The sequence below is a fragment of the Erpetoichthys calabaricus genome, chromosome 17, assembly GCF_900747795.2.
Source record: "Erpetoichthys calabaricus chromosome 17, fErpCal1.3, whole genome shotgun sequence".
Classification (NCBI taxonomy): domain Eukaryota; kingdom Metazoa; phylum Chordata; class Cladistia; order Polypteriformes; family Polypteridae; genus Erpetoichthys; species Erpetoichthys calabaricus.
The window spans coordinates 82,333,253-82,360,005 of NC_041410.2; the positions used below are offsets into that span (position 1 = coordinate 82,333,253).

At 40.1% G+C, this 26,753-nt stretch overlaps 1 protein-coding gene across 11 annotated transcripts in view; it reads left to right on the forward strand.

Annotated features, from left to right (window-relative positions):
- Positions 1-4,939: 4,939 nt before the first annotated feature.
- The window catches only part of LOC114668182 (keratin, type I cytoskeletal 15-like), a 158,150-nt gene continuing 136,336 nt past the window's right edge, over positions 4,940-26,753 (forward strand). For 6 of the 11 annotated variants that reach the window (XR_007933813.1, XR_007933814.1, XR_007933812.1 and 3 more), the window contains exons 1-8: positions 4,940-5,549; positions 10,637-10,719; positions 11,934-12,090; positions 14,190-14,351; positions 21,030-21,164; positions 21,589-21,833; positions 22,051-22,092; positions 23,945-23,973. Coding sequence is in view for 6 of the 11 variants with exons in the window: in XM_051920911.1 (XP_051776871.1) it covers positions 5,025-5,549; positions 10,637-10,719; positions 11,934-12,090; positions 14,190-14,351; positions 21,030-21,164; positions 21,589-21,833; positions 22,051-22,092; positions 23,945-23,973 (1,378 nt within the window). In the remaining 5 variants the exon portion in view is untranslated. The remainder of the gene's footprint in view (positions 5,550-10,636; positions 10,720-11,933; positions 12,091-14,189; positions 14,352-21,029; positions 21,165-21,588; positions 21,834-22,050; positions 22,093-23,944; positions 23,974-26,753) is intronic. The other 5 variants (XR_007933816.1, XR_007933815.1, XM_051920914.1 and 2 more) reach the window with 1 other exon arrangement.

Below are 26,753 nucleotides of genomic sequence, written 5' to 3' on the forward strand. Positions count from 1 at the left end.
ACCTGAACTTTTCCAAAGTAACGTTTGCACTGATTTGTGTTTTTTGTATCTCACACCATCATACACCTTTATCGTAAGAGCATCCATTATCTACGATGGAGCATTTGATCAGAAGAAAATATTAAGCTGGTTTTAAATTAAATGTCGTTGAAGTAGTGAAAGAAATTGGTAACTGCGCTGCTGTAACAAAATTCGATGTGTCTGACAAACTGGTGCGAGATTGGAGGAGGCAAGAAAATTTTTAAGCGTTGCATTTTTGAACGGGCGTATAAGTCAGGATCTGATTTTATGATCGATTTTTCGAGTTTCAATACCCGACTTATACACAAGTATATACTGTACGGTATACATATACATCTTATATACGTGGAAGTGTGTGTGTTTGTCTGTCCGGCCCAGAAGTGCGAGGCTACAGCATAAAGTTCAAAGAGCCTGCAAGGCGGCCCCAAGTTAACGAGTCAGAAGAAAAAAGAAGTGCAAGGCTACAGCATGAAGCTGAAAGAAAACGACTCCATCGCCAAAGTGAAACCACCAAGGAAAGACAAATGAGAGAGAAACTCGCTTACCTGGACAAGGAAGGCGAGCACGTCCGTAAAACGAAACTGCCGACTCTACATTTCAATTTTTTTTCTGACAATATAGAAGGTCCCACAATTCACACTGCATGTCAGGATAGAAACCAAGCCATGAAATCCAAGGAACTCTTTGTAGACCTTTGCAATCAAAAAGTGGTGAGACAAAGATATAAAACCATTTCTAAAGCATTGACTGGCCCGAGGAGCACAGTGGGCTCAATAACTGAGAAATGGGAGAAGTCTGAAACCAGCAGGACTCTTCTTAGAGTTTGCCGCTTGGCCAGGCGTAGATACTAGTCTACAAGGTTCAGTGAGGTGACCAAGAACCCATTGGTCACTCTTACTGTACCGAGCTTCAGATGCTGAATTGGGAGAACCTGTCAGAAGAACAGCCATCTCAGCAGCACTCCATCAATCAGGTGTTTATGGTAGAGTGAAAATCAAGGAATCTGAAAGGTGAAGGAAAAGAAGTCTCTGGGTTGATGGGACGGATTGTGAACTGTAGGGGTAAGCACTCAGTCTAGTGAAGGTCAGGTACTGCTCGTCATCTGCCTAAGGCCATCACTACAGTTAAGCATGGTGGTGGCAGCATCATACTCTGGGAGTGCTTCTCAGCGGCTGGGACAAAGTCAATTGGTCAGAGTTGGGGTAAAGGATGAATCCTGAGAGGTCCTTGAAGAAAACATGCTCCATGATTCACCATTCAACATTACAATGTCCAAAAGCATACAACCAAGACAACACTGGAGTGGATTTGGGACAAGTGTCCTTCCATCCTTGAGTGGCCCAGCCAAAGTCTAGAATTACACCACACAGAACATCTGTAAAGAGATCTGAAGATGGCAGTTTACAGACACTTCCCACCTTGTCTAACAGAGCTTGAGAAGATTTGCCAGGAAGAATGGGATGGATTGTTGAAATCCAGGTGTGCAAAGCTTGCAGAGACTTCCCCACAAAGACTCAAAGCTGGTGTTACTGCTAAAGTATAGAATAAGTGGTCTGGATACCTACATGAATAAAAGATTTCAATTTTTGATGTTTAAGGAATTTGCAAAGCCTTCTAAAAACATAGGTTTACTACGAGTGCAGATTGCTGGACAAAAAATGGCAAAGGTATCTGTTTAAAATGAAATTAATAATAATAATAATAATAATAATAATAATAATAATAATAATAATTTTTATTTATTTGTAGGCGCCTTTCTAAACACTCAAGGACACCGAACAATAGACAAAACACAGATTATAAACAAAAGTAAAATACAAAAATTAAAATCAGACAGAGCAATTGTAATCAAAGAGAAAAAGCAGTCTTAAACAAATGAGTTTTAAGTTCAGATTTGAAAAGTGAAAATGATTCAATATTTCTAAGCTCAGATGGTAGTGAGTTCCAGATCTGAGGAGGAGAGCAACTGAATGCTCTGCTCCCCATAGTGGTAAGACGGACGAAGGGGACAGTCAAGTGGATGGAGGAAGAGGATCTAAGGGTATGGGAGAGAATGGCAACATGGAGGAGGTCAGACAGATATGAAGGGGCAAGGTTGTGGAGAGCCTTAAAAGTTAGCAGGAGAATTTTGAAATGAATTTGAAACTGAACTGGAAGCCAGTGAAGCTGCTGCCAAACGGGAGTGATGTGGTGAATAGAGGGGGTTTGAGTAATGATGTGGGCAGCTGAATTCTGGACCAGTTGAAGCTTATAAAGAGATTTGCGAGAAAGAACAAAGAAAAGGGAATTGCAATAATCCAGACGAGAAGTGACAAGGATATGAACAAGGATAGCAGTGGTGTGGGGAGTGAGGGAAGGGCGAATACGATTAATGTTACGCAAGTGGAAATACGCAGACTGGGAGATGTTATTGAGGTGGGAGTACTGTCAAGGATGACACCCAGACTCTTAACCTGTGGGGAAGAGGAGACAGAGGAATTATCAATAACAAATGAAAAATGATCAGTTTTGTAAAATGTTGATTTTGTACCAATGAGGAGAACCTCGGTTTTGTCACTATTTAATTTAAGAAAATTTGAAGAAGTGAGGAGGATGGAAAGGAAGCAGTAGGTTTGCTAGTGAGGTAGAACTGGGTGTCATCAGCATAACAGTGGAAGCTAATGTTATATTTACAAAAGATATTACCAAGGGGAAGGAGGTAAATAATGAAAAGGAGGGGCCCCAGGACAGAGCCCACCTGAAGTAACTGCGGTGGGTTGGGATGTGAAAGTTTTAAGATGAACAAACTGAGTGCGGCCTGAGAGGTAGGATCTGAACCAATCTAGTGGAGTGTGGGTAATGCCAATCGAAGATAATCTATTGAGGAGAATAGTGTGACAAATAGTGTCAAAGGCTGCACTCAGGTCAAGGAGGATGAGAATAGTAATTTAAACCAGAATCAGCTGCCATAAGGAGGTCGTTAGTAATTTTTATAAGTGCTGAAAATCAGACTGGAACTGTTCATACAGATTATTTTGAGATAAATGAGAATGAAGTTGAATAGCCACTGTTTTTTCAAGAATTTTGGAAATGAAGGGTAGATTAGAAATAGGACGAAAATGATTGAAATTAGTCGGATCGGCACCAGGTTTTTTCAGTATTGGGGTTATTGCAGCAGTTTTAAAAGATGAAGGAACCGTACCAGTAGTGAGAGAAGAGTGGGTTATAGCAGAAATAAGAGGGACCAGAGAGGGGAGGCAGGCTAATTGGTAATGCGATAAAGTGTGCAGGAAGTGAAGGGGTCTGAATAGTTTCTGTATATTATGCCTGACATTCAAATCAAAATCTCCATCAGTTTAATGGAATGCTAACTGCATTTAGACTTTATGTCTAGAAACAGCGGGTTAAGAAAATGGATGGAAGGACGGAGCCACCAAGCGATATTTTTCCCAGACGACATAGTAAAAGGGTGACATGAAAGCACAGGCTTGCTTTAACAACAGCGCCGTTGCTTATTGGATTTTTTTCCTTGTGTGTGTGTGTGTGCGCCTGGATTAAAGCAAAGAACATTTCACAACGTCATTGTTCTCTGGTAATAGCACGAGCCAAGCCTTTTATCTGTTTACAGCCTTAATGTAAATACCGCAGGAAAGTTAAATCTAAGTAAACCAATTAAAATAGAGCCGAAAACTGTGTGAAGTGGTGGCGATTGCTTTTTCTCCATATGAATCATTAATGGTAAGCTTAAGCGCCCCTAAACGCCACTCTTTCTCTGGTCTGAGCGGCTTCTCGGATAGAACGTAAAATTTGTGTTGTTCGTTTTTTATTAGCATGAAGTTATGACCGACATACGTGATTCAACAGAGGCCATCATTAACGATTTGCACTTTTAATTTGGTTTATTTTTTAAAAATTCTTTCCCTGTTAAGATGGAGCAGCATTGCCGACTCACAGATCCATTGTCCTGTTTTGTGCTCCCACGCGTGATGGCGGTTTGTGTGGAATTCTCCCCGTGCTTTCTGGTCTCTAAAGCCGTGCAGGTTGGGTAGACTGGCGACGCCGCATTAGTCCGAGTGTGTGTAAGTGTGTTTGAGAGTGGGCGTGTACTCGCATGGCCCCTGCCAGGGCTGTTTCCCGTCTTACACCCAATGCTGCGGACCCCCCACGGCCGTGAAAGCGAGTTTGAGAGTATTACGTGATTGTTTTTTTATTTTTTTTATAAATGTAAATTTTTTATTTCTTTATAAATACCTCATCTGGTTCAAAGTTTCCGCGAGCAACCATCTCGGATAGTCGCCAACTCCAAACGGGTTGTTACTTAAAGAAATGCGAGTCTCCTTTTATAACTAAGTAAGTCTACGCGAAATACAAGAGGCTCTACGCGCAATATGAGGTGTAGATTCGCTGTCTGTACTATTTGTTCAATAAAAAATAAAAATAACTCCACTAAACAGAACAGTTTTCAATTGATCTACATTTTGAAACGGATTTCTTTGACGGCTTAAATCTCGATTATTTTCTGTCCTCTGAAATTTTATTTCTAATTCACAGCCTCCTCTTCGTTGCACAGGCTTTGTCCTCTGTTATATTAGAAAGCCAGTTTTTAAAGTAAATCTCACCTCCAATAAGTAATTTCTTTGAGGAACACTATTTCTTATCTGTTGAAAAAATAATTGTTTTTAAATCGTATGCTGCACATGAATTGTAACTTAGAAAATACCCGCAGTTTTCAACTGCAGCTTGCTAAATGCCACCAACAGTCGTCTAAACTGCGGTTCGCATGGTGTTATTAAAGAAGTGCTTCTTGGTTTCTAAAGGCGCCTTCCCCTCGCTGTCCGACTCCATCCACCCGGTAAGCCCCGCGGCATGGGGGCGTGGCTATGCAGCCAATCGCTTTGCAGCAGACGGGGCGAGCTGGTTGCATATATAGCGCACTAGCATCCCCGGAGAACTCACTGCCGATTGCTCACTGATTGTCTTGTTTTGGTAGCCTCTCCAGCTCTGAACCATTCCTTAGCTCAGACATGGCACTAAGAAGAGGACAATTCTCCAGCTTTTCTTCCCATGGCGCCATCGGCGGTGGTGCTCGTTTCTCTGGTGGCTCTGAAAGAGTGCAAAGATCCATGGCATCTTCATCTTTTAGCAGCTACGGTGGTGGTTCTGGTGCAGCTACGGGCTTTGGTTTGGGTGGCGGAGCGATGATGGGCAGCGGCAGTGCACTTAGTTCAGCCTATATGAGGTCTGGGAGCGCGGGAATGGGTTTAGGTTCCAGTTTTGGTTTTGGGAGTGGTGGTGGTTTTGGAGGTGGTGCCGGTGGTTTTGGAGGGGGTTATGGAGATGGTGGTGACAATACTGCTATGCAAATTGTCAATGAAAAGCAGCAAATGCAAAGCCTGAACGACAGGCTGGCTACCTATCTCGAAAAAGTGCGCACCCTTGAAGCAACCAACAAGGACTTGGAGGACAAGCTCAAGAATTTCCACACGAGCAAAGTGGTCACCAAGGATCACACCTCGTTCCAGGACCAGCTGCAGCCCCTTCGTGACCAGGTAATCCTGTGCATAGTGGGTACAATGATTAGATCCAAGCATCACAAACAGACCATACATAGGAGTTGTGGGCTGGTGTAACCTTCTCGAGTTTCAGGTGAATTGAATTATAGTGACCGGAACCCTAGAGGACAGACGCAAGTATCCACTGGTAGGCTCCAGGGCTGTATAAGTATTAAATGTGTAATCCCAAAGATATCTAATACTTCATATTCTACAAAAGATTTTATATGTCTCTGACTTTTTTTCTTATTTTTTTCCCTGTGTATTGCCAATTTTTCTTGAATTTTGATTATTCTAGAATATATTTTCTTTAATATCGCTACAACATCCCCAAACAGTCACCGATCTACTCACAATGCGTTTACTGTCTGCCTGAACACAAGCAAACACAATACATCCAAAGCGCTATATAAATGTAATGAATTATTATTATTATTATCCATCTATTTTTAGATCTTCTTCCTGCAGTACAGAGGCGTGGAGAGTCAAATAACTGTTCTAGCAGCTTTGAGAACATGACAAAAGACAATGTCAGTCCATGAATGAGCCCAATCCATGGAAATATCAGACCATCAAGATTGCAACACGAAGCAGAACCTTCATCTGCGCGCATATCTGAATAACGATTTGGACCTCAAACCCTTTGGATAAAGGCGTCAACCTAATAATAATAATAATAATAGAACGGTGCGAGTAACCGAAGCTTATCCAAGCCTGACCGGGCGCAGGTGCATGGGAACCAACCCTGGACTGAAAGACCATCACAGAACGTTTCCTCTCACACTGACCTTTTTAGAGTTTGCTGTCCGCCGAATTGCAGAAACGTGCGAGGGAAAAATATACGAACACGACGACAACAGTCAGGGTCCATCCAGAAGCCACACCCGTTTAAAATAAGGAGGAGGTTTGTCCACTCGTTGTGCCAACTCCCCAGGCATATTCAGCAAATTTAAATTATTTGTTACTAATGAGCTCTTAAAAGTTAGCTGAAACCATACGGAAATGTGGGGAAAAAACATTTTAAATGGCATATATACAACCCGCATTATAGTGAATAAGTTATAGCCTTTCCTTATGGGTGTTAAAAAACGAATCCTCCAGCAGGAATTACTTGATAATTGAAAACTTCAAAAAAGTTTCATGTAATCAGAATGACTCGTTTTGTCCTCCGGCTGAAAGTGTTGATTTTTTTGTGGAAAACAAGCATAAGTTTGTAATTTTATGAGTAATCCAGATAATTAAAATATCTTTAGAATTCACTGTATTTTGCAAAGTTGGAAGGTGTCGCGTTTAGTATTCTAAAACTGGAAGTGAAAGGTCCAATATACTCGTTTGATAATTACGCGTGTGCGAAAAATTGTTTGACACGTTTATGCCTTTAAAAGATTTGCACGTAACACCTCACTAATCCGTTCATTACCTGCATTTTTTATCGTCATTTCTGCAAATCACCCGAGTGACAGTTTACTTTTTTTTAGTCTTCAGACAATTACATCGCCTCTGGGAGAAACTCATGTTGCCGCAAAATAGTAAAATTGCTTCACAAGTGATTTACGCAAATAATACGATGAGCGAATACATTACGGGCTGTGCCAACGCTCTAAACTCCAAACTGCCAAGCAGTAACTGGCAATTTGCAAAAACAAATTACAGAATATAATTTCAACAGCGTGAGTGTTCGTCTAAAGGTACGCGGGAGCATTAAAGCAAATTAGTGCACTTACAAGCCAACCGTCATAAATCCAGAAAAAAAGGCTTTTCAAGGTAGGCTCGCGTGTCCTTTCTGCAGTATAAATTGATATGGCCGCGGTTGTCAGATTATTCTATGGCAGGTTCCTAATTGAATCTGCGTAATTAAAACTGTCCTAAAACGTAGCTAATTAAAACCATTTGTATAATACAGTATATCCGAGTGTCTTTCATTGCTTTTTCAAGACGGGGTGTTCGCTCGGCGGTGTTTATGCTGGCTGTGTCACTGGCAGGGCGTGAGTTTGCTCTGGACGGGATGCCAGTCCATCGCATGGCATGATTGCATAACAACAATAATGTATACTGCTCCAGTAGATCTAATCTGCGCAAGTTTACGATGTTTAAGAAAATCGAAGCACCTGGCTATGGAGAAATCTTTCGCAAAAATAAATCGATGAATACGCAAATCTATAAATGTATTGTAAAATGCGCCAATAAACAAATGAAGCGAAATTATTGTTAGCCTAAACAATTAATGGCAATCCTCGGAATACCGGTCCCAAATTATTTAACAACTCTTTTCCTATCGAGTGGACAATACTACACTGAAAGCTGCGAAAAAAACATTTATTGCAAGACAATAAGATGTATTTCCAATATTTTGTATTAATTCCAGCACAACAGCTGCAACGTCTCTTAGTGGTAACGGTTCAACACGGAGCAACTAAATGTTGTAGTTATCGCTGAGCAAATGCATATAATTGCCGAAAAGATTGCGTTTGTGGCAGTTGCACGCATGCGATGACGTCATGATGCAACCTATATTTTTAAATAAGTAAGCTGGTTATAACTAACTTTATTGCTCCCGCTCCTAAATATTGTCCACTCGATAGGAAAAGAGTTGTTAAATAATTCGGAGGACTGCCCAATTAATATATACTGTATATGGGTAGCGCTGCTGCCTCGCAGTTAGGAGACCTGGGTTCGCTTCCCGTGTCCTCCCTGCGTAGAGTTTGCATGTTCTCCCCCGTGTCTGCGTAGATTTCCTCCCACAGTCCAAAGACATGCAAGTTAGGTGCATTGGCGATTCTAAATTGTCCCTAGTGTATGTGTGTGCGCGCCCAGGGTTTGTTTCCTGCCTTGCGCCCTGTGTTGGCTGAGATTGGCTCCAGCAGACCCCGTGACCGTGTAGTTAGGATATAGCGGGTTGGATGGATGGATATACAGTATATATATATATATATAACGAGAACTGTCACTTTCTCTCGTCACTGTTCAGAGGGCGGGCTCTAGAGATCACTCTTTTTTGATTGGTGAATTTTCAGCAGAGAGGCTACGGATCTTCCTTCATCTTGCGTCACATTCTCAGCGGACAGTTCAGTTGCAGACCACTGCCGATGAATTGAGGGCTTCTTTTGAGTTCAAGTCTCCGTTTCGTGCAGAAGTTCTTTGCAAGTCTTTCTTGCACTCCTTTTCACCCCAGTCGCCAATACACTGAGCTCGCGTTTTTACTGACAAAACACCAAATCAAAACGCAGACCCCACTAAAGCCCTTCCTCTCAACTTTGAATGGTGGAAGTGACAGTTTTGATTTCAAGCCGCGTTTCTTCATGCGGTGTTAGGTGACACTGAAATAATTGAGTGTTTACATTATTTATGCTCAGATTTTTTCATTTGTTTAGTGCCAAATTCGACTATTTATTTATTTATTTTGTTTGTTTGTCCGAATATCCCTCCACATCCAGAGGCCGTTAACGCAGACACACGAAGAGTGACGATGCTGAACTTGGCTGCTTTACTTATTCAGCTGGCCAAACAAGCCATCTACTCAACGTTAACACTAAGACAAAATGGTCTGCAACGTAGGTTTTAATTTGCATCATTTGGCAAACGGGATTTATGTCTATAGCACATTTTAGAATGTAGCTCAAAGTACTTTGCAACATGTAAATGAAATAGTTACCAGAAAACAAAACCAAATTAAATTAGCTAGGAATGATGAATAAGTAATACAAAATCAATCAGTATGAGCCTAAAGGCACACATAAATATTTACACTGTGTATGTTTATAAATTAGTAGACAACAACATATAAAATATTGTTTTCCAGTTTGTAAAGATGAGTACAATGATAAGGTCAGAAGGCAGGGTTGGCAGGAAAAAAAAGAAGAAAAAAAAATCCAAGGCGAAAAGACCACCCATTCCCTACTAGCCCTTTTCCTAATATACAAGTCATTTTTCATTGTTTCCAGGCTTTGTCCTCGAGGAATCGACAAAGTTGGTCTATCATACAGTATATCATAAATATTAAAATGGTCCCATTAGTTTAAAAAATACCAATATGCTACATTTTAAGCTGTAGCAGGTGCAAATGAGTAGCATTATGTTGAGCCACTTTCTTTTTATGGTTTATTTGACCCAATGTGGGCACCAGGGTGAAACTGACTGCAAAGTTGGCACACAGTTTTTTTTTTTTTTTTTTGTTATTTTTAGGGTGTATGAGAATCGAGCTCTGAAATGAGGAAATGCTGGTGATGTCTTATATCTGTCATTAAACCTCCCTATCTGTTGCTTTCATTTCTCAGAAAACCCATTTAACAGGATATAATTTATGAGCTTAAAATAAACTGCTTGCACAATTTTCTTAAGGAAAAAAAAAAGCGAAGAAGGAATGCAGTTATGCAAAATAACACGACTGAGACTAAACTTCATCATGACTTTCAGAACTGGGACCATTACAATAAAATGCTGGAAGTGGCCAATGAGATGCAACACATTATATGTGGCAGGGGTTATAATAACGGGTGGAGAAGTAGAAACATTCATGCATCCCACTATGAAGCTGGGATCGCGTGGAGTCGCCGTGTTCTCCCCCTTGTCTTTGTGTATCATGTCCTAGTAGATCCCCGTAATTTCCAGGTTAGCCTACTTTACAACTCCAAATTGCCCCAATATGGGTGTGTATGTTCCCTGCCCTTCCTGTTTGGCAACTGCTGCTTGTAGGATTAGCTTTGTTTCTTTGGGACCCTGTAAAATAAAAAGTCACTCAGTAAATGAGTGTGTGGTCTTTAATGGCAGTGCTACAAACCATACATTAAAAATAAAATGACTAAAGATAAATGCTGCCGTGTTTTTGGTGACTGACGTTGTAAGTATACTAAAGCAATATTTAGTTTGAAAGTGTTCAGTGTGAGCACTGTCTGTTATTTTATTTAGATGATTTTAGGAGGAATGAGAGTTTCATTACAAGGTTTTCAAATATTTTATGCTACTTTTAATTATAATTAACAATGCAATACAATGTAAAAAAATCTTCAGCAACAGACAGGCCTAAACACCTAAACACCTCTTGTATTGTTAATGACTCATTTTTCTTATTTATTATCTCATGTCAGATAATTGCTGCCATCATTGAAAATTCCCGCTTGGCCTTGGAGATTGATAATGCTAAGCTGGCTGCTGATGACTTCAGAACAAAGTAAGCACCTTAAGGCTTCTTCCTTAGTTGTTTATTCATTTACTGCTTGAGATTTTCCCCTAAAGGCAAAGATTTGTATGTTTTTAACTGTAGCTGTATAAATTCACATTGTGGTTAATAATATTGTAACACTCTCAGACTTGGTTAATTGAATTCAGAGGGTCCCTGGAGCATCTTAGGTCCCAAATAGGAAAGAACCTTGGATGGGGATTTAGTGCATCACAAGGACCACTCATGTACAAAACTCATTATTTATAGCCAGTGTGTGGAGATATCCTCTAGAGAGGAGAGGAATGAAGGTCAGTAGGACCACCATGACAAAATACATGTGTGTAAATGAAAAGGGAGGTCAGTGGAATGGTGAGGATGCAGGGAGTAGAGTTGGCGAAGGTGGATGAGTTTAAATACTGGGGATCAACAGTACAGAGTAATGGGGATTGTGGAAGAGAAGTGAAAAAGAGAGTGCAGGCAGAGTGGAATGGGCAGAGAAGATTGTCAGGAGGTATTTGTAACAACTGGGTATCAGCAAGAGTGAAAGGGAAGGTCTACAGGACGGTAGTGAGACCAGCTATGTTATATGGGTTGGAGACGGTGGCACTGACCAGAAAGCAGGAGACAGAGCTGGAGGTGGCAGAGTTCAAGATGCTAAGATTTGCACTGGGTGTGACAAAGATGGACAGGATTAGAAATGAGGACATTAGAGGGTCAGCTCAGGTTGGACGGTTGGGAGACAAAGTCAGAGAGGCGAGATTGCGTTGGTATGGACATGTGCAGAGGAGAGGTGCTGAACATATTGGGAAAAGGATGCTAAGGATAGAGTTCCCAGGCAGAGGAAAAGAGGAAGGTCTAAGAGAAGGTTTATGGATGTTGTGAGAGGACTTGCAGGTGATGGGTGTGACAGAGCAAGATCACGAGGACAGGAAGACATGGAATAAGATGATCCACTGTGTCAACCCCTAATGGAAGCAGCTGAAAGAAGAAGAATTAGTGTGGAAAATGAAAACCTTACATACATCGAGGACATGCTGAGCACAGACAGTCGGCAGGCACTCAAGATGCCAGCTGCTCAGCCTTTGACATTCTGATTTTATTTGTTCAACGCTGATGCTTTGTAGGTGTTTAATGCATACGTTTTGCGAAACATATTGATTACTCTTTATAGCCTTCATAGCCCTTTTCGCATCAACCCTATGACAATACCACTTTCTTCACAGATACGAGTCTGAGTACACCATTCGCCAGTCAGTGGAGACTGACATCCTCAACCTGAAGGGTCTGAAGAAAGAGTGTGAGATCAACCACACCAGTAATCTTCAGGAAATTGAAACATTGAAACAAGAGATTGAAGATCTTAAAAATCAACATGAAGAGGTATGCTTAACATAGAGAATTGTCTATAAATCAGCATCTTCTTGAAAACAGCATCTTGGCTTTCATATGATTTCAGCAAAAACAAATTTCTTCTGTGTTGTCTCATTTCTAGCTTTCTTGTGCGTACTTCCTCTTCTAGGCTCTTTTCTACATGTACATCTCTCTTTGGACTATTGAAGAACATAAGAGGTTTGACAAACAAGAGGAGACCATTCAGTCCTTCAAGTCCATCAAGCTTGCTTGTCTAGTGTGGAATAGCAGTGGGCATACATCTGCCCTAACCCGACACAGACAGGCAGAGACACAAATTTCCACACAACATGCGTTTATTTACAGTTGGGAAGTATTTTTCTTCCCTCCCCAAAGTACAGTACAGTACATCCAGCACCACAACACAGTCCTTCCTTCAGCTGCCAATTCCCAGTCCTTCCACCTTCACTCCTCCCTCACAAACTTTGTCCTTCTTCCTCCCAACTCTGGCTCCCCGAATGGAGTGAGGCGGCTCCTCTTATGATGGCCAGGTGGCTCATTAACCGGACCTAGTATCACTCCCAGGTGTGGTGAGAGCCCAATGTTGGGCTCTACAGCTTCCCCTGGTGGCCCCAATGGAACTCAACAGGGCTGTGGTAAACTCCAAGTCCCAGCATACCCTGTGGGAATCCATGGTGCCACAGCCACCCAGAAGAGCTGCCATCTAGCGTTCCGGTGAAGGTATTGCCCTGCTGATGCTCTCTCCCCCTGTACTACCATGCAGTTGGCATCCCGGCCAGGTAAAAGCCATGGCCGCCTGTCACACTAGCTAATAGCTAAGCTGTTCCAATATCTCATCCAGATGCTTCATAAAGGTTGCCCAAGTTTCTGCTTCAACGCCATGGTAGTTTGTTCCAGCAGCTCACAACAGGAATTCTTTTGTAATCAACGTTATGAGATTCTGCCATACATTTTGACCCTAAAGTCTTTATATTGTGTAGCAGTTAGTGACTAATGGAGGCCTAGCAAGCTCTTAAAATTCCAATTCTAAAGTTTTAAAAGATGCTACAATAGGGGCTACCGATGGTGAAACTGTTATTAACTCATTGAAATGTAAAATAGACCTTCATAAAGTCTTTTTGATTCTTTGATAAGACTTTCAAAATACCTGTGACCACACTCAACAGTAGGGGGTACTGGGGTCCTTTAAACCAACAGCAATACACATCTATCTATCTATCTATCTATCTATCTATCTATCTATCTATCTATCTATCTATCTATCTATCTATCTATCTATCTATCTATCTATCTATCTATCTATCTATCTATCTATCTATCTATCTATCTATCTATCTATCTATCTATCTATCTATCTATCTATCTATCTATCTATCTATCTATCCTTTTTAAGTGCAAGTTCATCATTTGCTTCCCATCTGCTACTTCCTTGGCTGACCATTAAGGGAGAAGGTATATAGTCCAAGCCAGTCAAATAAAATATGCATTGATTGTGTAGGATTAGGGTCATTATTGTCACATATACATAATACATTGAAATTCATACTTGCATGTGCTAATCAATATGCAACATGTCACCAATCTCTGGCACTGTGACCAGTACTTTTCTTAAGTGCTTCTGTCTCTATATTCATGTATAAGACCTACATTTTATATATAAGCGTATAATAGTGTGCCAGTGTTAATGTTTGCAGTGCACTATCTATTGGAATGTATTTTGTAAGGTATAAAGTAATAAATTGCATTGCATTTTTCATTCCAACAGATGGCTCATCAGAAACATTACCAAAGCTTTTACGAATCCTATACCAAATATTTGTAATACATGCAAAGTGCATTGCATTTTTCATTGTAACAGTCGGTGAAGCACAAACATTAGCACTGCTTTTACAAATCCCATAATAAGTTATTATTCACACTTTTGAAATCCTACACCTGTGTATTTTGACCTGGCTATTGCTGAAATGAACAGGAGGGAGTAAATGTTCAAAATGTCTGGCTAATGTTACTAGATGATGACACATTACTAACTTGATATGACGCACATTTGTCCAAGTGGACATCGTGGACATGATCATAATACTTCCCACTTATTTTGTGCTCTCTAGGATATGGGTGGTCTGAAAGAAGAAATGGCTGGCACTGTAAACGTGAATGTCCAGGCCTCTGAAGGCCCAGATCTGACACGGATTTTGGAGGACTTACGAGCAGAGTATGAAAGCATAGTTCAAAGAAACAAGATGGACCTTGAGAGGTGGTTCAACAAGCAGGTAAGCAGGAGACAAGTCCTCACAATCCTGGAGAACATTCTGGGGTGGCTATTCGACACATGTTTTTGGGAGTTATTGAATGGAAGGCTCCTTAGAAAGTCTGTTATTGTTTACTTCAGCAATATTTCTGCGCTGCCTTCATCATGACAATTCCTCTGGAAGAGGAAAGCACCATTTCATTGTCAAATGAAAGGTGGAAAAAATTAATTGATGTACATAGTCTCATAAACAATGGGAAATGTGAAGCAACATTGAAAATCTTCTAATAACATACAGTATGTAAGAGAACAAACAGGCCACCATAAATAATTGGGGCACCATCCTAGCTACACCATATGATTGAAGTGAAACAAATCACATCACTAAAAAATATGCACTGATTGCAGAAATGTTTTCCAGATGCTCATTCCCAGTTGAACTGCTTCAAGATTGTGGATCTCCTGGTTTTAATTCCTTCTGGCAGAAAGGGGCAGGTCCAGGTGTCCGGACATCAGAAGTAATGTCAGTTGTGTTACATTTGTTAATCTTCGGAGGGAATAAGAGAAAAAGCATTAGGACACAGTGCCAATCCCTGGCGTGGCAGAGAATTATAATCACCAGAGTCCTTAAGCTCTCCCCTATCACATACAAAGCTGAATGTCTGTTTGTGTGTTTGTCCGGTATGCAAATCCACACCACTGAACCGATCTCCTCCAAATTTCCCAAATATTTCCCATTTGTACATTGTTTCCAAATGTTTTCCTCTCGGGTAACTTTATGTAATAATCCCACTTGTGTTCTATTAGGGATGCGCCACAGGAAACATTTTTGAGACTCAAGCAACATTCTTCACCACAATTGGTTTATTCAGTGGAATTTTGTTTTTTGGCTAAAATTTGCTCTTCTAGGACATTTATTTAGTTACCGTACCTGTGCTTGATTTGTCCCTAGGCAGTGCCAGGTACCATTACAAGTACAAAAATACAGGAAAAATCACAGTGGCACATACACTCACCAGCCACTTTATTAGGTACACCTTGCTAGTACCGGGTTGGACCCTCTTTTGCCTTCAAAACTGCTGTAATTCTTAGTGGCATTGATTCAGAAAGGTGCTGGAAACATTCTTCAGGGATTTTGGTCCACATTGACATAACAGCATCACACAGTTGCTGCAGATTTGTTGGCTGCACATCAATGATGCGAATCTCACATTCCACCACATCCCAAAGGTGCTCTGTTGGATTGAGATCTGTGGCCTCATGCATAACGGCGTGTGTAAAATTCGCACTATAACATGACGTAAGCAGAAAAGCGGAAATGTGCTTATGCACAAAGAAATCCAGATGCATAAATCTGTGCGTTCGCTTCCACGTTCTTCCACTACATAAATCCCGGTCAGCGTGAAAAGTAATGCACATGCACGCACCTTCTGTCCTGCCCTGTCTCCTCCCAGAATTACGCCTCTTTGAATATGTAAATCAATATAAATAGACCTTAAGTTCAGTGGCGCAGTGGTAGTGCTGCTGCTTTGCAGTAAGGAGACTGTGGAGGATTGTGGGTTCGCTTCCCGGTTCCTCCCTGTGTGGATAGCGCTTTAAGTACTCAGAAAAGCGCTATATAAATGTAATTTATTATTATTAAAAGACAATGGTAAAACCACGAGGAAAATTAGAACAATTTCAGCGAATACCAAGTGGAGGCAAAGAAAAATAACTATTTGTTGGTTTAAACAGTGGTATTAACAAGAAAAAGAAGTTGATTGAGTGACACAGCGTGTCGGAGAAACTCGAAAGCTCAAGTTCACAAAGTTGCACAGTGCCTGAAATAAAAAAGAAGTTGTCAGATATCAAAGTCGCTGTGAAAAGGAGAGTCGTAGCCCACCGTCTAAGCTTCATATGAAAGCTTATTAGGGTACACAGAAAAAAAAATAGCCACACAGTGGGGAAAAAAGCTCGAAATGTCAACTTTAATCTCGAGATTTCTACTTTAATCACATAGTTTATTTTGTCATAAAAGTAGAACATCATAAACTTCATCTTAAAATCGTTTATTTTACTAGTTTCTCAAATCCCATCGTAACTTAAAGTAGCACGTTGAATGCTTTGTTTTGTATTTGATCTTCTATGTGCTCTATGTGTGTGAATCACTACGTGCTTCCGGGTTTTCTCTTCCTCCAACAGGACACAGAATCCATTACATTCGTGATATTACAGCTCTCTGAATTAAAATACTGAGATGTATACTTGATATAATTTTCATGATGATAGGAGTTAAAGCATGTTATTAAACATGGGAACACGGTGGCGCAGTGATTGTGCGCGACCTTCAATGAAATAATTTATTGCAGCAGTACTGTCTCTTTCAAACGTACTAACCCTCAATTCCTATCCTTACCTTTCTTTCTTCAAATACCCAATCGCCACACAATCAGCTCTGTAATAGACGTGAAGCCATCTGTAAGCTTAGAACGCCGATTCTTCAAAACTTTTACGGAACACTGAAATATCTTTGTAGTATGTGTTTAATTATTCTATCCTTCACGCCAGTCCCAGTGAAGCATACAGTGCGAGGCAGGAACAATCCATGAACGGAGCGCCAGATCCTTTTGAACAGAGCGCCAGATCCTTGCTAGCGTAGCAACACTTTGTCCTTTAATTATTAACAATATTGATTATTTAAATGAAGTTAAAGTTTTATCTGTATAATATAATAAAAATGTTTTGCTGCATTTCATCTTTAAAAATGATATCATCATCATATGTAAATTCGCGCTTTATAAAGTGGCTCTGGTTGTGCAATATTATAACTGTAGTGCAAATTTACAGTGAGGTGATTGTACTTATAAGTACTAACAGTTCTACAAGGAGCACTTGATGGACTGATTGATTGCGTTTATACTGTAGTTCTTGGGATGAAACTGTTTCTGAACCACGAGGTCTGTACAGGAAAGGTTTTGAAGCGTTTGCCGTGTGAGAAGCAGTTCAAATAGGAAGCATGGCTGAGGCAGCATGTGCTTGATGCTGTATACCGATAATTCTCTTTCCGATCAGCTTCTCCGAGTGGTGCAGTGAGAGTAATATGGAAAAAGATGATCCACTGTGGCAACCCCTAATGGGAGCAGCTGAAAGAAGAAAAAGAAGGTGCAGTGAGAGTAACAACGCTAAAGCAGTTATGGTATTTGGAATAGTTTGGCCATTCCGTGGACCATTATATTGTGATACAGGTTAATTACAATCAGATGCCTTAAACTAATAAACAATATGCGGTTAATTTCAGTATATTTATAAAGCCGCGTCAGGAATGTGGATCTGAAAAAGAAAATAAACTACACAGTAGCACTGCTTTGATGCTGGGTGCTGCCAGTGTGCAAAATCGAGTGGAGAACTTGCGTACGACAGGGTATGAGCTACCGTGGAAATGTGCGTGGCTTTACGCCAAGTTTAGGTTTTATACATCGCGATTTGAACGTGGAAACGTTCTTACGCAACATTTTTGTGCATACGCACCGTTTATACATGAGGCCCCAGGTGACTGTGGAGGCTATCTGAGTGCAGTGAACTCCTTGTTATGTTCAAGAATCCAGTTGGAGATGATATGAGCTTTGTGTCATGGTGCGTTATCCTGCTGGAAGTAGCCATCAGAAAATGGGTATACTGTAATCATAAGGGGATGGAAATGGTCAGCAACAATACTCAGGTAGGCTGTGGCATTTAAATGATGCTTAGTTGGCACTAAGGGGTCTGAAGTGTGCCAAGAAAATATCCCCCACACCATTACACCACAAGCCTGAACTGTCGATACAAGGCAGGATGAATCCATACTTTCATGTTGTTGATGCCAAATTCTGACCCTGTCATCTGAATGTTGCAGTAGAAACTGAGACTCATCACATCAGGGAACATTTTTCCAGTGTTATATTGTCCAATTTTGGTTGAGCCCATGCGAATTGTAGCCTCAGTTGCCTGTTCTTAGCTGACAGGAGTGGCACCCGGTGTGGTCTCCTGCTGCTGTAGCCCACCTGTTTCAAGGTTGAACATGTTGTGTGTTCATAGATGCTCTTTTGCACACCTTGGTTGTAATGAGTGGTCATTTGAGTTACTGTTGCCTTTCTAACAGCTCAAATGTCAATATCAACTTTATTTATATAGCACATTTAAAACAACATAGGAATGCTGTGGCCAAAGTGCTTTACAATAATAGAATTAAAGAAAAACATCCATCCATCCATCCATTGTCCAACCCGCTGAATCCGAACACAGGGTCACGGGGGTCTGCAGAAAAACATACAATTAACATGAATAACATAAATAGAAATAAATGAAGATAAATAAAATAAATAATAAACAGAAGTAATATTACATAATCACAGTGAGGAAACCATCAGTATTACTGAAGGTCACGGAATGCAAGTGAATAGAAATGAGTCTTTAATCTTGTTTTAAACAGTTCAATTGTAGACGACTCCTTTTATATAATGAGGTAAAGAGTTCCACAGTCGAGGAGCAGCAGCTGAAATCTCTGTCTGTCCCCCTTAGTTTTACACTTGGTACGAGGGACAACAAGAGACAACTGACCAGAAGATCTAAGCACTCTGGATGGCTGATGTAAAACACACAATTCAGATCAATAGGCAGGAGTAAGCCCATGTAAAGATTTGAAAACTAGCAACAAGATTTTAAAATCAATGCGAAAACTGAACAGGCAGCCAATGTAAAGAAGCTAATATTGGAGAAACAGAGTCATACTTTCTTGTCCCAAAGAGAAAGCGAGCGGCAGCATTCTGGACCAACTGTAAACTGTGTATCAGGGATTTGCTAATCCCAGAATACAACAAGTTACAGTAATCGAGGCGAGAAAAGATAAAAGCATGAGTAGCTTTCTCAAGATCCCTAGAAGATAAAAAAGGCTTGATCTTATCTAATAGATGAAGCTGGAAAAAGCAACTCTTGACTACAGAATTAACTTGTTTCTCAAAAGAGAGGTTACTGTCAAAGATAACACCTAGATTGCAAACCAGTGAGGCCATTCTACTCTGACTTCTGGTATCAACAAGACATTTTCGCCCAGAGAACTGCTGCTCACTAGATATTGTCCCTTTGTCAGACCATTCTCTCTAAACCTTAGAGATGATTTTGCATGAAAATCCCAGCTGATCAGCAGTTTGTAAAATACTCAGACCGGCCTGTTTGGCACCAACAACCGTGCCATGTTCAAAGTCACTTACCTCACCTTTCTTCCACATTCTGATGCTCAGTATGAACTTCACCATGTCATCTCGACAAGATCTACAGGCTGAAATGTATTGAGTTGATGCCATACGATTGGCTAATTAGATATTTGTGTTAACAAGCAGTTGAATAGGTGTACCTAATAAAGTGGCCACTGAGTGTATATGTAAAGTAGAAAAGAAACACAAAGACACAATGATGCACACTGTCAAGAAATGCTACTGGGGCTCTTTGATACCAACAGCAGTATGCCTGCATAATCCATCACTGGGACTGGGACTGGGACTGGGACTGCCAAATCAGATTTGTTTTTTAATTTTTTTCTTTGTAGTCATTCTGGTGTATGTTCAGACCATTGTGTGTGTGTATGTGTGTGGGTATGTATATCTATCTATCTATCTATCTATCTATCTATCTATCTATCTATCTATCTATCTATCTATCTATCTATCTATCTATCTATCTATCTATCTATCTATCTATCTATCTATCTATCTATCTATCTATCTATATAAATCACCCCTGGGGAAAATAAAGTTGTGTGTCTATCTGTAATGCACATTCAGTTTCATCCCCACTTGCAGGGTGCACATCCATATTTTAAATATCTATTCTGATGATCTTGCATATGAATACACACACAAAGTTCCAGTAACAGACAATTGGACACTAGCTATGTCAGGGGTCCTCCTGGAGGGCCGCAGTGGCTACAGGTTTTCATTCCAACCAGTTTCCCAAATTAGAACTCAGCTCTTGCTGATAATGAAACTTGCTATTTAATTCTAGGCCTTGTTAGCGCTTTCATTCGTCAAAGACAAATTTTAGTTACATTGTTGATCCTCAGTTGCAGTTCTGGAGGTCCGCAGTAGCTGCAGTTTTTCACTTCAACCATTTTCTTAATTAGAACCCATTTATTTACTACTAAAGCAATAAAGTTATTGGGATTTTAGTTATCTGGCCTGTTACAATTCAAAAGCCTTAATTGCCTGTTTTAGTTTTTTAGCAGCTGCATTTACGTTTTAATTGTTGCCTGTTTAATTAACCAAACATTACTTAATAATAAAATGCAGATAACCAATAAACCAGCAGCTCTCCAGATAAAGGGCTTCCTTTTAAACCTGTGCATGTGCCCAATGAAGTATCTGTGTTAAAAATGTTTAGAAATAAATGAGAGGGAAAAAGGAAGGACTGTTAAATTTAAATCTATTCTGGTCCACAAAACACACGGATAATGTTCTTAGAGAAAGAAACTCTACAGTGCAATTCAAACTTCCCTTGGATGAAATAGTTAAATACCAAGTTTCATTATTAGCAAGGACCTTCTTCTAATTAGCTGCAGCCACTGCAGCCCTCCAGGACCGTGATTGAGGACCCCTGAGCTGTGTTAACTGATGACTCAATGGCGCCACCTCCCTGTGCTCTGCAAATCCTGCACTCCAACTCAGTTTTTTTTTCTGTTTCTTTCTCATAGGTGGAAGCCAAAGAAGCTGAAGCCATCCAGAAAGCAGAGGTTGCTGGAGGCACTGAAACCACAAAGACAGAAGTGACAGATCTCCGCCGTCAGACCCAGAGCCTTCAGGCAGAGCTGGACGCTTTGCGGGCCTCTGTGAGTAACAGCTGCTACAAATCTCATTTTCTGGTTCTCCTTGTGATGAAGGACGTGTTCTTGACCGTCTAAGAGAGCCCATTATTAAGATGGGTAGTCACCTTTAGAGAACAGGGTGCAGTACACCGGTTTGGTTTTCAGCCAAGGCTTAGGCACTGGGCTTTACACCATAAAGTGATGGTAAAGTTCATCCCTGTGTGACCCTGAGCAAGTCAGTTATGTGGGAAAAAAAGCAGTAGGAATTTGGGTACGGTCCCTTGGGTAAAGGCATAAGTTCAAATGTACAATAATAATTATAATAAGATTAGTCCCTTCTGATTACCAGCATTAAGAACATCATGCAGCTTTGTTTTTATAAAATTGAAATGAAGTCCTATTCCAGGACACAGAGCTTCATTTATTTATTTATTTATTTTCTTTCCAGAAAGCCGCCTTGGAGGAAACCTTGGCAGGGGTAGATGGCCGCTATCAGATGGAACTTCACCGTATCGCTGCCATGGTAGCCGCCTTGGAGGAAGAGCTGATGAACATCCGGGACAGCATGACCTCACAGAACGAGGAGTACAAGAAACTTCTGAACATCAAAGAGAAACTGGAGCAGGAGATTGCAACATACAAGCAGCTGCTGGAAGGAATGGAGCTGGGCGCCGGCGGGGCCTCGTCCTCCACGTACGTGAGCTTCTCTTCTGTCGCTGTCCTCTTCCCGTCTCCTGCTCTCCTCTGCTCTCTTTTCGTTTCTTGGATCAAGTTAGACATCGAAGGCACAGAGATCATTTGGGGGCACTCTTCTAAACACTGCTCTTTTTCTTTAGAGATTTACAACTTCATGAAAATTGAAAAAAGAAAAAATATACAATTGATATATTTTTCTTTAATTCAATTCCAGGGGCTCAAAGGCTGATGCTACATTGAATATGGTTATAGAAAGGTACTATACATAATATTAAAAAATCTGTTATTTCTTAAAAATTTCTCATTAATGGTACAAGTGGCAGGGCTCTACACAACCTTTCTTGTAAGTCTTGCTTTTGGAATTCCCTTCCTCTGGAGATATTTGGAGAAGCATAGACATGTTTTCTCCTTGCTGTTTTTTCACATTTGTTTACACCTTCAGTCAATGTGCACTGAGCACACCATGACCCCTCAGGTGTGTAAATGTTGATCCATCGCCCACCAACCACATGACTGACACACTTGAGATAACTAAAGTGCCATCCAATGCCCACACAGCACATGTCACCCATTCACTTTTACCCAACACAGAAGAACTTGTTGAGATAGTCAGACTTTTGCCTGCTCTCCACTTGGCACACATCAGCCTTCTGAGTGTTAAGCTCTCATCTGAAGCCCATAAATCAGACTACACCCTTGAAGTAGATAAATGTCTGTCTATTTTCTACAAACACAGAGTAACCCCAAGACTACCAGTCTTTCATCTGATGCCCCATAAGCTCAAAAAAAAGCCAAAATTTACACAGAAAAACACCACACCCCTATTCCATGCCCATAGAGCACATATCATCCACTGGAATGCTAAATGTCCCCTTAAAGATTATATTACACACCCGGACTCTTACCAGTGTCCAAAAAGCATATGCTATCCATTCAGATGGCTAATATCCACCCAATGCCCACAAGGATCCACTCAACAGGAAAACAAAACTTCCAACACATGTCCACATGGCACACGGCACACATTCCATTAATTGTCACAATACGCACAACAACCTGTACTACCCAATGCTCACAAATCAACCATAAAACAAAACTTCCACCCAGTGCCCACAATTCAACAAGCCTCTTGGTCATTTATCTGATTCTACAAAACCCACAACCATCAAACAGTCAACCTGTCAGTCCAGCTCCATGGACTTTAATGAACACGCTTGTTCCTGCTACTTCATCTCATCATCCAGTTGAACAGATGGGACAGCACTGCAGTAGGGTGGAATTGGGCTATATTAGGGGAGAATGCTTGGTTACCTTAATGTGGGGTTACATATTTTTACAACAGTATGGCATTCTGAATATAACCCCACAAATCCACAGCTCTTCTGATCCTGGACCTGCTTGTCCTTTATCATCCTTCAGCATCTTCCACTGGCTGACGTGGGAACATATAGTGTGATATAAAAAAGACATTTAAATAAATAAATAAGTGCATTTACAGAGAAACCACAGTGGTGTTCATGAGCCAATCTCTGATTCTCTTCAGAGTTTTCTTGGATTCAACTTTAGACAAATGTTTATTTTTGAACCCAGAGCTCAAGAGCCCAACTTTTTGCCAATGAATTGAATCTTTAAAGTTCCTTCAAGCAGAGTTCTTGATTGGATCTTTCAATAATTAATTACAAAGTAGGCTGATATCTCTGAAAGTGGATAATGTGCAGAAATAGAGAGTCTGGGTGTAACGGACAATGAATGAACCTTCAAGATGTTACAATACAAAATATTTCCTTCATATTAGACTTGGCTTTCAAAAGGAGATGTTGTACGTACAAAATGTACAGTGAATGTTTTCTCCTTCTCTCTATCAATGTATGTATGTGTACAGTATATAATATACTCTATCTATCTATCTATCTATCTATCTATCTATCTATCTATCTATCTATCTATCTATCTATCTATCTATCTATCTATCTATCTATAACTGAAGTAGAGTATATAAGTGTATGTGTGTGTAGATCGTATATCATATAACATCTCACCAGTACTTCTGCCTTTGACTGAATGGTAATAATCTGATATATTTTCATTTTTGTTGTTTTCCATGGCAGTGTTTCACAGACTACAGTGGTGACCAAAGGTAAGACTTGTGTTCAACCCTAAAGTGCATATTGAAAGTAAAGAAAAATTATTCAAATGTTTTCAATTAAATAGAAAAATTCAGGGACTTTGAAGTTCAAGTAGCAACATTAATAAAGTATTTGATAAACACTTACTATTCATTTCAAACGTCCAGAATGAATCATCAAAGGTTCATAAACTTACTGTAAAATGAGACAACAAATATCGATGTATAAAATAGTTGTCTGGGCTGTGTGTTTAAAATCTAATTTAATCGGTTATGACCAAGGCCTAGTGGACGGCGCTGCTGCTTCACGAATCTGGCATCCTCAATTTCTCACCTGATCATTGTCCACATGGTGTTTGCATGTCCTCCTTCTTTACTCTACTGTAAATTCTCCAGTTTTCCTCCATGGTCCCCAAAGAGATACATGTTAGGTTGCTTATTGTTTCAAAAATGTCTCTGTAGGTACATGAGTGGGCTCAGTAAATGATTGGCACCCGGTTTAAGGCTGTTTCCAGCCTTATGACCAGTACTGATGTGATTGCCTATGGCCCCATAGGAATTACATTAAGCAGGTTTTATAATATAATATAATATAATATAATATAATATAATATAATATAATATAATATAATATAATATAATATAATATAATATAATATAATATAATATAATATAATATAATATGTACTCCTTGCGTGGAGTTTGCATGTTCTCCCCATGTCTGTGTGGGTGTCCTCTGGGTGCTCTGGTTTCCTCCCACAGTCCAAAGACATGCAGGTTAGGTGCATTGGCGATCCGTAGTGTGTGCTTGGTGTTTGTGTATGCGTGTGCCCTGCGGTGGGCTGGCGCCCTACCCGGGGTTTGTTTCCTGCCTTGCGCCCTGTGTTGGCTGAGATTGACTCCAGCAGAACCTCCGTGACCCTGCAGTTAGCATATAGCGGGTTGGAAAATGGATGGATGGATAATATAATATAATATAATATAAGAAATCTGACACTTCCTCTTCTAGGCCCTTTTCTACATATACATCTTTGTTACTCTCTTTGGACTCTTGAATAACATAAGAAGTTTGACAAATGAGAGGAGACAATTCAGTCTATCAAGCTTGTTTGTTTAGTTAATTTCTAAAATGTTCCAACATCTCATGTAGATACCTCGTGAAGGTTGTCAAAGGTTTCTGCTTCAGCTCCATACCTCAGTAGTTTGTTTCAGATTTCCGTAACTGTTTGCATAAATAAGTGCTTTCTGGCTTCAGTTTTAAACGCACTTCCCCTTAATTTCCACTGGTGTTTCAGTGTACACGATTCGTCGTTTGGACAAAAGAATTCTGCTGGATTTCTTTTATCAATGCCTTTGGGGATTTTGAAAAACATTATTAGGTCCCCACGCAGTCTCCTCTGCTCGAGACTAAATAGGTTTAATTCCCTGAGTCTGTCAGATTACGACATGTCCTTACATCCTGAGATGCACTTATTTGCTCTCCAGTGTACGGCTTCACATGCTGTTATGTCTTTCTTGTGTGTTAACGTGGTGACCAGAACTGCACATTTTTGGGGGCCACATTATTGGCCAAAAGGCTCAGTACATTCGTGTGTAAGCAGCAGGGTTCTGAAAAATATCACTCATGAATGAAATAAGTATAATTATCTGCTTTTTATACACAAATGCTTCAAAAATAATTTTCGGACTGCCCTTCTGTAACAGCATCAGACACAGCAGTTGAAATTTATGAGGCAATAACAAAAATATACATAAACATTATACCAATAATAATTTCTAGGAAAATAAGAAACTAATTTATAATTTTGTTTTGTTATCAATCCGAATGCGTTCTTGCCCTACGCAGAAAACATCCCCACCAATCACTTGTACACTAAACTGGTTCTGTTTTTTTGCAGCGTAATTATATTAAACTAATAATTAGAACACGGCTTATCAGTGCGTCTATACGATATTCTTGTCTAGCTGATGCTTATAAATAATTATTTGTGAAAAATTATTGCTGTTTCTCTATCTAATGGTCGATTTCAGAAGATCTCCGTTGTTGCAACGGCATACACAGCAGAAACCTGACAAAGTGTCTCAAGTCGAGTGGAGTTCAGATATTTTATCCGTTCTAAATCATGGCAGCCAACGGCTTTAAGGAGTCTCGCAGTAATGTTTTCATCATTCATTTGTTAATAGCGGAGCTTTCTCAGGCCTGCTTAATTCAGTTGAGGGTCGTAGGTCATTCATGTGTTAGTGCAGGAAATTCATTCAAGCAAAGTAAATGGTGTAATATTAAGTGGTGCAGAACACAGCATAGCATAACATTGTCAAATGTTGTGGTCTCCTCTAGACATTCCCATATGCTCAGATATGGGGATGGATTTTTGAGGAGTAAAACGCAAGACAATGAGTATATTTTTATATTATGTACATTAAAGAATCATCAACAACACACCAAATCAAATTAATAATACTTTGAACATTTCTTATAAAAGTAAAGTTGAATAAATTGGACTGCATGAATAAAAAACAAATACAAGTATGTGTTCAGGTAAAGTACCACTTCCAGTTGATGGATTTGGCCCAAAAGTTAATTCTGATCTACAATTTTGGTGTAACAACCACATGCCAAATGTCATCCATCTATCTTATTGAGTTTTTGAGTTATCGTGTTTACACACACGCGCACACACACACAGAGACATAATTCCAAAAACAGTATTTTTGGACTCAGGAAGGTCTTAAACATCAAGATTCATCAAAATTTTGAGGTTGCATTTTTTCATGATTGCTATACTTTGTCT